This window comes from Hippopotamus amphibius, chromosome 5 (assembly GCF_030028045.1).
Source record: "Hippopotamus amphibius kiboko isolate mHipAmp2 chromosome 5, mHipAmp2.hap2, whole genome shotgun sequence".
Taxonomy (NCBI): Eukaryota; Metazoa; Chordata; class Mammalia; order Artiodactyla; family Hippopotamidae; genus Hippopotamus; species Hippopotamus amphibius.
The window spans coordinates 52,906,319-52,921,342 of NC_080190.1; the positions used below are offsets into that span (position 1 = coordinate 52,906,319).

The window sequence follows — 15,024 nt, forward strand, 5'->3', positions numbered from 1 at the left end:
GACATGGAGCAGGGCTTGGCTGGGAATTATTTTGCTCCTGTGGCAACAGCTGAGATCTCTTAGGTGTACTCAGTTGGCAGATAGGCTGGTTTGGAGAGTCCAAGAGGACTTCACTGATATGTCAGCTACCTCGGCAGTGGAGCGGGAAGGCTGAGCTCATCTGAGACCATCTTTCAGGGAACCTATATACAGCATGGTTGTCTCAGGACTGTTAGATTTCTTACAGGGTGACTGGCTTCCCACAGAGCAAGTGTCACAAGAGAACCAAGGGGATGTTGCATGATCACTTAGAATATAGCCTCAGAAATCAGTGTCACTTCCACCACAACTTATAAATTCAAAGAGAAACTAGTCAAAAGTCAAGGGGAAGAGGAGGAGTTAGGTTCCACGTGTTGATGGGGAAGTGGCAAGGCTACATTCTAGAAGAGCATATGAGATAGATGATTTTGTTCTTACCCATGGAAGATAAAATTTTCTGTGGCCTTTCCTCTGGCCACTGTGACTCACACTTCTCCCAAATGAGAAATACTCTCATTCCTTCCCTCAAGGACCCCAGAATCTCATTCCACTGTGGCATTGGCTCAAAGTCCAGGGTCTTTCATCTAAATCAGATCAATGTGAGGATGAAGCTCCTTGGGTACAGAGTCTTGGATACAGCTTTCCAAGTATAGGTCTTCTCTATCTGCAGACTTCAATCTAAAGAGATAAGTTTTCTGACCTCCCCACACTCAACACATAAAGGTAAGACGGTGATAGGATAACTGCAAGACAGATTTCCATCGTAGCGGAGGGCGGTATCTCCTCCTATCTGGAGGCATATAGTGATTGCTGGTCCATAACAATTTTTATATCCACCTGGGCTCATGTTATTAGCATCTTGATTGGGACCTGTTACTGCTTCCTGGGAATGATTCTGTCTGATCAGCCCTTTGAGTTCTCAGTTCTGCCTTCTGAGTCATCCTTACTTTTCCATGAAATATACATACTCTGTTTGCAGCTTGATAGTTTTCTCAGCTGCTTCCTGCCCATAGACGTTTAGAGATCTAAAAGTCTCTTTCCATTTTGCATCTTCTGTGTCCCATTTAGTCTGTGCTTTTATGTCCCCTGGTTGTGCTTCTGCCATTACAATTCTTTAAACAATTGTGCGGGTGTTTTATAAAGTTTATTGGTTGTTCACTACATTAGATGAAAACTATGTCTACAAATTTATTTGAGACAGGTTCTTCTCTACCTTGAGCTCCCTACCGGGCTGCTATGGAGTTTTAGAAGCTTTATTGTTTAACACAGAGGGCCCGTGATACACAGCTTTCAGACTGTAGAAAAAGCCATTTGTTTCTCTGAAAGGTCTACAAGACACTACCTTAAGCATTTCTGCGATCTTAAGGAAGGTTTTACAGTTGCACCCTTGACCTCATGGGTCCATATTTTCCAGGTAACCTATGAGATTTCTTTGCATCAAGGACCTCTTTTATTTTGGGATTTTCTGCTAGAGGGGGCTCGGGTTGAGAAATAGTTTTTATTTTTGAATCCAACAAATCATTGCATCTATATATTTTCTCTAAATTTTGCTTGAAAACAAAATCCCTTCTTTAGTCCATCTGTGAACTGTCTATGTGTCTATGTTTACATTATCGTATACAGCTAAGAGAAAACAAAAGACACTTCAAATTCTGCTGGACACTCTCTTAGCCAAATCCATCTGTTTATTAAGTAGATTTGTTATTTTCCAAATTACTACAGGTGACAGTTTTGCTTAATTTTCTCCCAGTATATAACAAGGGTACTCTTCCTTCTAGCTCCCTGTAATATTGGGTTGGCCAAAAATTTTGTTTGGGTTTTCTGTAACATCTTATGGAAAAACCCAAAGAAAACCCAAATGAACTTTTTGGCCAACCCAATATTTTTCCTTACTTTCCTTTAAACTCTCACAACCAGCTTCCTCAAGGCCCATTTTTCTTCCACTAAAAGTCTCCTTGAGGTCCTTCTAGATTCCTTTTGCTACACAGTCCCAAAGCCAATTCCACATATTTTATATTTTCCTTATAGTAATGCCACCATACTGCCAGGTACCAAATTCTGTTCGAGTTATTACTACTACATGACAAATGTCCCAAAATTTGCTATTTTAAACAATAATATTATTATATCTCATGTATTCTGCACATCAGAAATTTGATCAGGGCTTGGTGATTCTTTTGACATTAACTGAGATCACTTGCTGGTACTCAGCTGTCTGATGGAATGATCTTAAGGGCCTAAGATGGCCTCACTCACATGTTTAGTGCAGAGGTGTCTGGAAGGCTGGATTCATCTGGGACTGTTGACTAGAATACCTACATGTGATTTTTCCAGCATGGTAATCTCAGGACTGCCGAACTTTTTGCATGGCAGCAGGCATCTCCTAGATAAGTGGTTCTAAATGGGAGGTAATTCTGTCCCTGTGGGAATATTTGGCAATGTCTGGAGGTATTTCTGGTGGTCACCCTTGGGGAGGGATGCTACTGGTGTCTAGTTGATAGAGGTCAGGGATGCTGGTAAACATCCTACAATGCACAGGATAGACACTCCCACTCCCACGCCCCACAACAAAGAACTATCTCACCCCAAATGTCAATGTTGTCAAGGTTGAAAATTCCTTTCCTAGAGCGATCATCTTAAGAGTCAAGCAGAAGTTTCCAACCTAGATTCAAAGACATGCAGTATCAGATTCAGACCAGATTTTAAGAGAGAAAGGAATTAAACGTCACTTCTTGGTAGGGGGTGGTGAAGTCATATTATAGAAGAGAATGTGGGATGGGAAACATTGTCACAACCATCTTTAGAAAATACAATCTGCTGCAGGAACTGTCAGGGAAATCTGAATGTGATACGTAAAAAAGGGGCAAGCAGAATGCTTTAAGGATGCGAGAGGATCTGCCACTTCTGGTTGGAGGGATAAAATGGGATTTCTGGAAAGCATGACAGTTAAACAATTTTTTTAAATGACAAATTAAATCTTGAAAGAAGTGTAGTGTTTTGAAAAGTTCAGTCGGAGAGGTGAACATTTTAGAAAGAACAGTAGAAATAAAGATATTAACTATTAAGGATCAGCAAACTATGGGTTTTGAATCAAATCCAGCTTGTCATTTGTTTTGTAAGTAAAATTTATTGGAACCGAGCCATTAACATTCACTGAGTAGTTGACCGCAGAGACCATATGGCCCAAGGAGCCTAAAATATTTACTGCCTGGCCTTTGATGGAAAACTTTGCTCACCCCTTGGACTAGTTCATTGATTTATTTGCTTATTCAACAAATACTTAAGTGCGTGCGATACGCCAGAAGTGTATCAGCGGTTGAGCATAGGGTGGTGAACAAAACAGACAAACAGTAGAACAGATAGAAACAAACAAAAAAATCTTGAAGGGTGATTTTAACAATTACAATATTTGAGAGCTATAAAGAAAATAACAAAGTTCCATGCTTAAGAATATTGAGTACTTAGGAAGAGTGAGCTGGAAAGACTTTATCAAGAGGCTAAATGTTAAGACCTGCCAGATGAGGGAGAGCCAACCATGATATGTGAAGGATAGAGATAAGAATTATCAGGAAGATAAGAATTATCAGGAAAGGGAAGAGTGTACACGAAGTTCCCAAGGCAGGAAAGATCTTGGCTTGAGAGAGTATTTGAACGGTGATGCATTTCGGTAGAAGAAGATGGAAAGCACAGCAGAAGTTGAGGTTGAAAAGGGCAGGCCTGGGGCAGGTCTTGCAACGTCTTATAGGCTATGAATAGGATATATGCTTTTAAATCCAGGTTTAACAGAAAACCACTTGAGAATTTTAAGGAGAGTGAAATGAAACAGTTTTTATTTAAAAAAGAAAAGACAGACCATTCTGGCTGCTGAGTGGGGATTAGATAGCAGGTGAATAGGGGCATTGAAAGAGAGGTAAAACAGCTCGTAAAGATTCTAAGCAAGAAATCATGGTGGCGTAATCTAGAAACTGCATTCTCAAATTTTTTGTGCCCACATGTAACCTGGGAATCTTGTTAAAATGTGGACACTGACTCAGGAGACATGGGATAGAGTCAAGATTCTTTGATTTAAACAAGTTTCCAGGTGATGTGATGTCCTGGTCCATGGACCACACTTTGTGCAATGAGTCTAGAGGTAAAGACATAAAAAGTGGATTTTTAAAATGGCTTTTGAATCATTCATTTTTCTAACACTTTCCCATGACTGGAAGTCTTAAAGTAAGTATGCAAAACAAAATCATGCAAAAGAGGAAATCCAGCCCAAGCACTTTCAACCATTATAAATAAATCAGAAGTGAGTGAGAAAGCCTTTTACAGAGCTTCAGATATGGGATGTATCCTGGGAGTTAGAGTTTGAGGAAAGCATGAAATTTCAGCCCAGTTAATGAAGAAGTGCCCAAGGGATGATAAATTTTATTAATTTTTCTCATAAAATGTTATTGAGGGAATCGAAATGAAGAAAAGAGAGTCCCTGCCTTAAAAGAGATAGAGTATATTTGTGAATAATAGACATGGAATTTTAATATATCATGAAAAGCATTTCCACAGGGTCAAGGCTGGAGTGCTGTGTATTGGGATTGCCAAAGGGAGACATGTCCTCTTGGTGAAAGGTGCAAGGAAGGATCTTTAGAATGATCTTCAAAGGAAGACTCAGGGTCAGAGAACAAAGGACAAGGAGAGTGTTCAAGGGAGAAGAGATAGCCCAGAGTTTAGAGAGAGTATAATGAGAGACACCCGCTCCTTTTTCAGTGCAAAGACTCATAGTACTGGCTGTCAGAAGGTATCTTGTCAGACTTCAGCCTGATGTATAGCATGTATAGTACCATTAATTCTAGTCAATTCACACTAGCAAAAATTTCTTAAGCTGCTAGCATGGACCTGAGCATAGTAAAGACCGGAGAAAAAAGAAAGTATTGTCAATAATACTAACTAATGCCTATTAATAACCAGTAACAGATGTGCACACGTGAGACCAGAATAAGAATATGACCAATACAAGTAACTTGCCAGAGGTCTTCCAGCACGCAGATGGGAGAAACAAATTCCATCCTGGCTGTTTCACTACAGAGACTGCCTTTGGTAGAACTTGCGGTTTATTTAACGAGACAAAACCAATACACCTAAAACAATTAGAGAGAGATACGAAATCAACATTACAGTTATAAGCCAGATTGCAGTGCAGCTTCAAAATGAAAATAGCCTATTGTTTTTCTTCTGATTACAGAAGCAATGTTTCCTCTCTGTAAAATAATTCAAACATTGCAGGATTGTATTGGGCAAGAGATGAACATTCCTTGCAATCTCATCACTCTACCTAATTCCAGAAATAGCCACTTACAACTACCCTTTTGTGTCTTAGGCATGCACGTGCACCATCTCACAAAATGAAACAAGCATGAAAAAATTGGATCATACTGTATATAATGTTATGTAATCTATTTTTTTCTCCCACACAAACCCACAAACCAAGGAACTATCTGAAGGTAAAACTGCCCTTATGTTCTTCCTAAACCTTTATAAAGATGAATTCGATTCTTCTAGATAGATAAATGATTTCTTGGTCACTTGATATCCATTTAGCTCTAGCTAGTTCAGGCACAATTACATGAGTGTCCTAACACTGCTCTTTATGTTATTTTGGGAATCCTCTCCTCTTACCATCCTTGTGAAAAGGTCATAGTTGGGTCACATGATAGATTAGTGCCACTAGCCCACCTGTCCAGCACATGGCCCCATCCTTTTCCAAATCATTATCAAGATGTGTGTGTGTGTGTGTGTGTGTGTGTGTGTGTGTGTGTGTGTGTAAAACAAGTCACATTTATTTAGATGCAATTATCTGCAATAAATTTGCCAGTTTAGGTGTACAGTGTGATCAGCTCTGGCAAATGTAAATGGTAGTAAAATCACAAGAACACTCAAAATATAGAACACTTCCATTACCCCCCAAATAGCCTTCCTTTCACTTTGCATTGGATACCCTCCTCCCATTCCTGGCCCCAGGCCACCACTGATCTATCTTCAGCACCTAAAATAATGCCTTTTCAAGGAAGTCATATCAGTGGTATCACAAAATCTGTGGTCTTTTGTGTCTCGCTTCCTTCCCTTGGTGTAATGCTTTTGAGCTTCATCCATGCTGTTGCCTGTGTCCGTAGCTTGTTGCTTTTTATTGCTGAGTAGTATTCCACTGTATAAATATACCCCATTTTGTTTATCCATTCACCAGTAACCAGGGTTGACATATGAGTGTTTCCACTTTGGGGCTATTATGAATAAAGCTTTTACGCATAGCCATATCCTGACCTTTGTGTGGACATAGTTTTTATTTCCCTTATGTAAATAACTAGAAGTGAAAGTTATGCTCAGTGTATGTTTAACTGTATAGGAAATTGCCAAACTGTCTTCCAGGTGGCTGCACCTTTTGCATTGCAGATCCTCACCAGCACTCAGTAACATTAGCCTTTGATTTCAGCCATTCTAGTGAGGTATAGCGGGATGTCCATGTGGTCTTGTTTTGCATTTCCCTGATAACTCATGGTGTTGAGTTTTCATATGCATGTTATCCATTCATATATATTCTTTGGAAATATAAGTTCTTTCTCTATTTTAAAAAATTGACTTTGCCTTCTTGTGATTGAGTTGTAAGTTTTCTTCACATATACCAGACACAAGTCCTGTATTGGATACACGTGTATCTGATATTGTCCCATAACTTGTGGATGCTCTGCTCTGATTTTTTTAAACTCCACCCAGTGGAGGCTTGGTGGAAAGAGTTAATGAGTGGGTGTGATCCCCTTGGGGCCCCCCTTGAGTCTGGGCTCCCAGGGAGCCTCACTGTCATGCTGGCCCACACATGGCCTTTAAGAATTTGGTAAAATTTCAGTTTTTTTCTTCTTATCCACTCATATAACTACCACCTCTTTTGTCTCATATTCTGCCAAAGACAAAATATTTCTTATGTGCTGTCTCTCCTTGGAGGGACTTCTCATCCTTTGAAATTCAGTTCATCAGAGGGTTTTATGACCACAGGTTTCTCAGAGGATTATTTTTAAAATATAGTTTTGTTGATGATCTCTGACTGTTTGTTTGTTTGTTTGTTACAATGAGAGCAACATCATTTTGCTGTTTCTGTATCTTAAGGAGAAGTGGAACTGCCTCCATCTTCCCTGTGAATGTGACAGAATTTCATTGCTGGCACCACTGGAGTTGGTCAGTGTGGGCCCAGGGAGCGCTGTGTACCTGGGACTTTCAGAAAGGAGAGGGTAGAGTTTGGGCCTGTCTGTGGCCTCCACCACAAATGACCTGGTTGCCAGGGTCAAGGGCACTTCTAGTTTTCCTTGTCCTCTGCTGTAATACCACTGGGGCAGTATCTTCCTCTCATCCTTGCTAAAGGTTTTTCATGAAGCTCCTATATGTGTTCTCTCTCCAGCCTGTTTCACTTTTCTTTCACTTTCTAAGGGCTCTTCCCTTTGGACATTTAGCCTAAGTTCTGCTGGGGCTTGTTTTCCAAAAGTACTAACTTTTACCAAGTGCTTAATTCCCTGTGCAAATGCTTCTGGGATGAGACTTTCAGTTATCTCATTTCTCAGTCCCCTCCCCTCTCCTATAGAGCATATCTGGAGCCTCAAGAGCGGTTCTGGCCCCTTTCTCTGTAGATATATCTGATCTGATGGTCATCTCCTGTGGTTCATACTCTACAAGGTCTGCCCTTAGTAGCCCTGATATACTGGAATTCCCAAAATGAATTCTCAAAGTAGTCCTTCCTTCGGAAACCCTGGCTATAAATATTAATATCCTATCCTCAGATGCTTACACTCTACTTCCAAGATGCCCTGTTTGTGTCTAAGCATGTTGTCCTTGCATTTAGCCAAAGTTTAAAATGTGCAATTCCTTGACTGAAATCAGTGCTGGCTGAATCCTCCAGTTCAAGCTGATATAGATGTGGGTTCCCCCTTCACTGCACCCCCACCCAAGGCTCTGATTCTTTGAGACATACAACAAACTGTTTTATTTTCCAATAAAAAAGGACCAAGGAATAAAAGCTAATAGAGGGCTTATTATCTCAGAAAAGCTCATGTACTGACACGATGATAAACCCAATTGCCATCATACTGAAACCTGTATCCCAGCCGTGGATGTCTTCACTCAGCTGATGGCAACTGCTGAGCGGTGAGGATACAGCTCAGATGGGGCTCCAACTATGGCTGTGAGATCTGACAGGCATGGTCATAAAAACTTCACTTTCTGCTTCCAGTGTTCTGTTGAGACAAACTTACCACCGAAGTATTGCTCACTCAGCTGCAAAATGTGACGATAAAAGTTATTGACCGGTTGTCTTGTTGGATATAGCTAAATATGAGATTTGGGGGTAAGCAAACCTACCTTCCTTCTTCCCTTCCTCCTTCCCTCCCAAGGAACTGGCACGTCTCCGTGTATGAAGTTGGTCATATTCTGGACTGTAAAGCGGTTGGATTGCCTCTTCTCTTCTTCCCCCTCTCCATGAAAAGGGAATGGCACTTTACGACACCTCTATAACTAGACAGCAGACCACAAAGCCCAATCTTCCAAAGGAGGCCTGTCCCATTTAGGGTTAATAGTCCTGCATTTAATAAGGACAGGCCACAAAGTCCCAAACCCCTACATCCCACAACTCAAACACTAACATGAAGAACAGCCTGATCGACTCAGGAAATATATTTTCCTGAAACCAATGGTTTATGAAATTTATTCTCCAATTGGCTGATCTCTTGAACAGTTGTTCGTCATCATCAGGTTTTGAAGCCATATATCTCCTTCCAAGTAGTGATGGTGCTGTAACCTCTGGCTCCATCCACACTTCTGGTCTGGGAAGAGCAGCTCTCGGCAATGAATGAAAACCATAGCTGTCTTATCCAATAGTGGCGATTCTCGTTTCATTTAACAGTGTTGGAAATTAGTTTTTCAGGCACTGATCTTGACAGGTCAGCTGTTAAAAGTGGGTGTCTGTGGCCATGAATTCATCAATCCCATAAACAAAATTCTGTCTGCAAAATACAAGAGGCAAGTCAGAGTAGACACACTTATGTACAAATGAAATGGTCTGCAGCTGTATGACTAAGTGTCAGGACTTCTCTGGGTGAAAGGTTTTTCTGGCTTCCCATTTATCAAGCCTATCAGTCTCATTTGGCTTTTATCATCTGAAATTTTTTCTCCAGCATTCTGAGAGGGGAGCCCCAGGCGCCCTCAGGAGGGAGGCATAACACAGTCTCTCCTTATCTTGATGCACTCCAAGTTTAGGAATCCATTTAGAGCTTTTATTTTATTAAAAAAAAAATTCCACTTGAGCCTTATTTGTTTGAAAAGGATTGTGACTTTTCTCTGTTCTGGTCTTACATATTGGGTGCTCAGAGGGATGCCTCACTCAGAAATGATGGTTTACCACTCTGGTCTTAAGATTTGGGCAAGAGCACAAGGCTTTGTGGAAACAGGGAGATTTACTCAGCCTAGGGCACTCGGCTTCAGGCTGATGTGAGGGAATAATAAACTTTCCTGCCCAACTCGAAGGATCCGGGTCCTGGAACATGGTTGCTTTGATGTGCTTGAAGGCAGAATTTTGGTTTCTCTTTGAAGTGTTTTTTCTTTCTTTGTCAGAGTACAGGATGCCTGAAGGCCAAGGGGAGGGAAGTCTATGTTTAAAAACAAAAAAGTAAAAATAAAAAAAATAAAAAAACACCAAAACACCCAAAACTTTAAGCCCTAAGTACTTTCAGACAAAAAATAATAATAATAATAATAATAATAATAATAATAATAATAATAATAATAGGTTGGAGGTTTTTGTTTTCTTTCTCTCATGAAGTTGTACTTTGATTTAAATGACTTTGCCTTGGGATGGTCTGACTAGTAACTAACAGGATTTAATGCCTCGCCTCTTAGTGGAGAAAGATTGCCTGTCTCCATGGAGCTGGGCCCCAGGAGGAGCCACTGCCCTGTCTCCAAACCCAACAGGCTCATGGGGCCCTGTACCATCTTGGAGATATCTTAGAATGTGAGATGCTGTCCTGGAGGACCTTGCAATGTGCCTCTTCCAGGAGATGGGCACCTCGGCCGTAGCTCCTTGCAGCCAGAGAACTGATGTATTAAGTTCTGACTCTCAGACTGACCTTGACCTACTGACAGATAATTCGATTCTGATTGCTTCCTTCCATTCGGCGCTCAATCATACAAGTGCATGTGATAGGATTTTGCTTTATCACCTGTGCTAGCTATTTTTATCAAAAGCATATTTTCCTTTTTGTGAAAGTAATGAAAAACCTGTTAAAAACATAGGAAAGCATAAAAAAGTAATCATGGTTATTTATAATTCCACCACCAAAATAAATCCAAATATTACATTTAAACATATTTTCTCCCATTTTAACCACTGCCTTTTAAAAAAAAACATAAAGATCACATTGTACATACCTTTTAATATCTTGATTCTTTACTTTGTGATTATTATTTATTTTATAACATATTATTTCAAAACTATTTTCTCCTTTGAACAGCCCCTCAACATGGTAGGCAGGGAAGGTATTTTTATTCCATTTTATAGATAAGAAAATGGAATCTCAGTGAAGTTAAATTTATTCAAAAATATTTGTTGCCTCTTGTGACTTAAGTACTGTGCTGTAAAATGTGCTAAGGTCACTCAGGTAAGTGGTGGAAGCACACCTAGAACATAGATCTACTGGCTCATAAACATATGATGCTAATTTAATACCTCCAAGTTCCCAGAATCTATACCAGTAATAGGGAGCTGATCTTCTAGAGGAGAAATGGCATTCAAGGGAAGGTTAGAAACTCTGAGATGGGACTAAGCAAGGCAAGGTCCAATCAAAGAGCCCAAGACCCTAGACAGTTCATGAAGACAGGGTTTTGATTTCAGGAAACAGGGGAAGAAACCCATATAACACAGTGGAATCATAGACTTAGGTCCAGAATGGAAGGCACTGAAGGTCATTCTTACTGCAGCTTTGTAGCAATGGTGGAGATGGAACTAAACATTTCATGAGTTGGGAGGATATCATACTAATCATACTGTATCATACTAATCATCCCAATATAATATCTTAACAACAGGGGAACTGGGTGTGGGGTATATGAACAGCCTCTGCACAACCTCTGTGACGTTTTTGTGAATCTGAAACTACTCTAAAGTAAGAGCTTATTTTTTTGAGAAATAGAGTAAGAGTTTACCAGACCCAGCCAAAGAGAAATGGCATTCCAGGTGAAAGGAACCGGAGGGAAAGAGTCAGGAGGGAACATGAAGTGCATGAGAAAGGTGAGGGATTTGGTGGGGCTGGAATGTACTGAAGCTGACAGTCAGGGTTGGGTCTCCATCAGGAAGGGCTTTCTTTTAGGCCAAGTTTAAAAGTGTTAGGATGTATTCTTTAGAAAGTAGTGATTAGAAAATTTTCATTAACAGCTCATGTTTGAGTTTATTTATGATAAATATCAGCACAATGGAGGAGGGCTGTGAGAGAGAGAGGCTGGGGGTAATGAGATCAGCGGGGAGCCTGCTGCAATACTGTGCGGCAGAGGTGCTGCTGCCTGGAGCTGAGCAGTGGGCTAGAAGCAGAGGATGGTGTGGACAGGGATGGAGAGACAGAGCCCTCCTCTCAGAGGAGCGAAAACCCTAGAAGGACAGGGCTTTACCCAACTGCTTCTTCCTGCCTCCATTCCCATGACTGATTACAATCCCATTGGAAAAACAGATAAAGCCTGGTTGATCAATGCCAAGCAGAGCCTCCTTCCAGGTGCTCATCCAAGCCAAGGGAGCAGAGTCAAGTGCCAAGGAGGTTGGACAGCAGTTGTTAGGAATTCAAGTCCTGGTGCAGAGCAGAATATTCAGTCCCTGGAGCTGATATGTCATCATTGCTTCCATTATGACTCTAAGCCACTGAGGTAGTAAAGGAGACCTCCATAACACCACCCAACCCAGGGGGTGCAGCAGATCACACACAGAGTTAAGCAGCCCCAATGCCTGCACTAAACAGTTATGGGGATGAAATGCAGGCCGCCCCAATACATACCCATGAGTCCCCTGAGTCTGATATCGAAGGGTCCAAAGAATGCAGGGAGTCAACACTTTGACTCTGTTTGTCTGAGTTTGTCTTTTCCCTTTGACCAGTATTTGAATCCAGCTGCAGGAACTGATTCTGAGTTCCAGGGCTATTTCCTGAGACCCAGTGGAGAAATAGCCATGAAGTTTCCTTCTCACTATACCAGTTCCCAGAGTGTGGCATCTTTGATGTCCTTGAACAGGACTCTGGAGAGATCTTAACTTTGCTCTTCAACTTGGTGGCTGTGGGGAGTTCCTCAGAGTACACAGCCGTGCTCTTAACTAAATGATTCACTCATCACTGCCAGGCATCCTGTTACTTAGGGTGAAGTGTATTTTGGCTTGTATCATGTCCAAAGTGATGGCGGGAGTTTCCAGGCTCCTTTAAACTGGTTCTAGAACCACATATCTCATTCTGATGTTCCTGCTTTAGGCCTCAGGGTTCTAGTATCTTCCAGGTAGAGTGGCCCCACAGATTCTGGAACTGTGCCTTATAGTCAAGGCTCAGTGTGCTGCCCTTGCCGTAGATGTCAGGGCTACGGGAAATGCCGGCAGAGTGGAAGTGTCCTTAAGTGGCGCTGTTGGCAGCTCCTTTAGGGCACCTGGTGGCACTTTTCCACATAAGGGTAGTTCTTTTGCTCAGCCTAACTAGGGGTCTTGTGGGTTTTCCCTGATGAAGGGTAGGTGCTGCCAGTGACAGTCTGAGTTTGAACCCTTTGCTACTGGACTGATGGTCCGTGGATCAGTGGCAGCGCCTGGGAGCTTGTTAGACAGGAGTAATCTCGGGCCCCAGAATCAGAAAGTGCATGCAAAATCCCTGGGTGATTTGTGCGCATATCACGGTTTGAAGATCATTGCTTTCATCTGGAGCAGCGGTTCCCAGTCCCGGCTGTGTGTTAGAGTCACCTGGGGAGCTAAACGATCCGTATCCAGCCCACTACTGACCCATTAAATCAGAATCTCTGGGGGTGGGGCCCAGGCATCAGTGTGTTTTAAAAGCCCTCTTAAAAGATTCTAATGTGCGGCTAAGTCAGAGGCCCAGTGACCTAGAAGAGCAGAGGTTTTCAACAAGGATCGCTGGGGAAGCATTAATATTCCTCATGCCCACGCACTGAGATCCTGGTTGTGTTGGCTTTAGATGGGGCCAGTATCTGTATTTTTTTACATCTCATTAATTAATGATTGAGAATCACCGATCGGACAAAGGGTTCATCATTGTTGCTCAGGCCCTGCAGGGATGCGGGGAAAGGGAGCAGTCCCGAGAGCATCTGTGTCTCCTGTTGTTTCTGAGCCAGGATAGGGTCTCCTTGACCACCTTAGGGTGCCTGTCAGAGATGCATCTATTGGACAGATCCTGCAGGCTTGGGAGGATATGGCCGACCCAGAACATGTATATTCTTGGCCTCTACCTGCCTCCCAGGGATAATTATGAAGTTTGCACTAAGGTGAAGACAGTGAGCTCTTGGTCCTGCTTGCAACTGGCATCAGGGTGCAAGACAAGCTGCAAACTTGGGTCTTTGTTACCTGCTTCACTTTTTTTTTTTTTTAAGAATTTTTATTGAGATGCAATTGACATACAATAAACTGCATATATTTAAAGTACCTGCTTCACTTTTGAGCCTTATCCTGCTCTGTTGGTGGAAGCAGCTTATCTCAAGGATCTTCTGGCCTGGGCAAGTCAAAGGACTATTAAAGAAAGAGGGCACTTGGTGGGAGACACAGTGACATGGCCTCAGTGGGTGGACAGAATAAAACTGGACATAAATGTTCATTCCAGAAACAAGTTCCTACCAACTGGTTTCATTTCAAGGATGAGGCAAGTCCTCAAGATCTAGATGAGCTGCTGGAGGAAGAGGAGCTCTACCTGCCACACCTTTATTCTTTCTAAGGTTGTAAGCTGGCTCTGGGTCTCTGGGAAACTCCAAGGGCTGCTGTCCAACTGTCTGCCTGCTTCAGGAGCCCAGTTTAGGAGTCGATTCCTAAGGTTTGCACAGGTGCCCGTTCTATCCCTCACACTCCCTTCTTCCTTCACAGCTGGCGACGTGGGACTCGGAGAAGGGCCTGAATGGCAGCCTGCAGGAGAGGCCCATGGGCAGCCGCCTCCAAGGACTGACTCTCAAAGTGGTGACTGTCTTGGTAGGATCATGGGCATATGGGGGAGGTCTGCCACTCTGGCTTTGAGTCAGAGGCTTCTCTCTGTTTGCCTTAATGCTGGCTTTGGAGAGAAGGGACTCTTAAATAATAGCTTGAGCTTTCATAAGGCCTTTCACTCAAAGAACTCTGTGAATAGCGAAGAAAGAGTGAGACTGGAGATTCTGCCCCACGGCGTCTGAGACCTCCAGGGGAGGTCACGGGGCTGTGCTAGAGACGGACCACTAATCCAGGTCCAGTGCTGAGATCCAGAGTGGGCATTAGCGACTCTACTTGTTCTTGGATGTAAATGATCTTGACCTACTGGTGGTCCTTAGGAGAGCTTTGCTGGTAGCTAGAGTCCCCAGAATGATGCTGGGAGGACATCCTTCCAGAACCCAATACCACTGATGGGCCCATGTGACACAAAGTTCATAATGGAGACCACTTGTTGCAATTTCTCTGCATGGTTGTCCTGGAATCAGAGACTTTTACATCTTTAAGTTACCTTAGAAGTATCTCCCTTTCCATTTCTTTCTTCACCTTTTTAGAACTATAGGAGACATTTTAGATTTATCTCTTATTAGCTGGTCAGACATGGTCCAAACATTTCCCTCTGTCCCAGGAACACTGGTGTCTCCTTGGCTCTAGAAGTCTCTGGCAGCAGGATTTCTGCATTCCCCAAATGCACACCATGAATAAGCATTATACCTTATTTCCCCCAAAAATTAAATTAATGAGATGTAGTCTCTGGGGCTGTTGCCAAAAGACCCATTCTTGTTCAGTTTCACAAGATTGTG

At 42.3% G+C, this 15,024-nt stretch overlaps 1 protein-coding gene across 2 annotated transcripts in view; it reads left to right on the forward strand.

Moving 5' to 3' along the window:
* The window catches only part of GRID1 (glutamate ionotropic receptor delta type subunit 1), a 655,245-nt gene that overhangs the window by 523,972 nt on the left and 116,249 nt on the right, over nucleotides 1-15,024 (forward strand). Inside the window, exon 9 of one of the 2 annotated variants that reach the window (XM_057735455.1) lies at nucleotides 14,129-14,230. The exons of the other annotated variant lie outside the window; for it this stretch is intronic. Coding sequence (XP_057591438.1) covers nucleotides 14,129-14,230 — 102 coding nt within the window. The remainder of the gene's footprint in view (nucleotides 1-14,128; nucleotides 14,231-15,024) is intronic. 2 annotated transcript variants of the gene reach the window in all.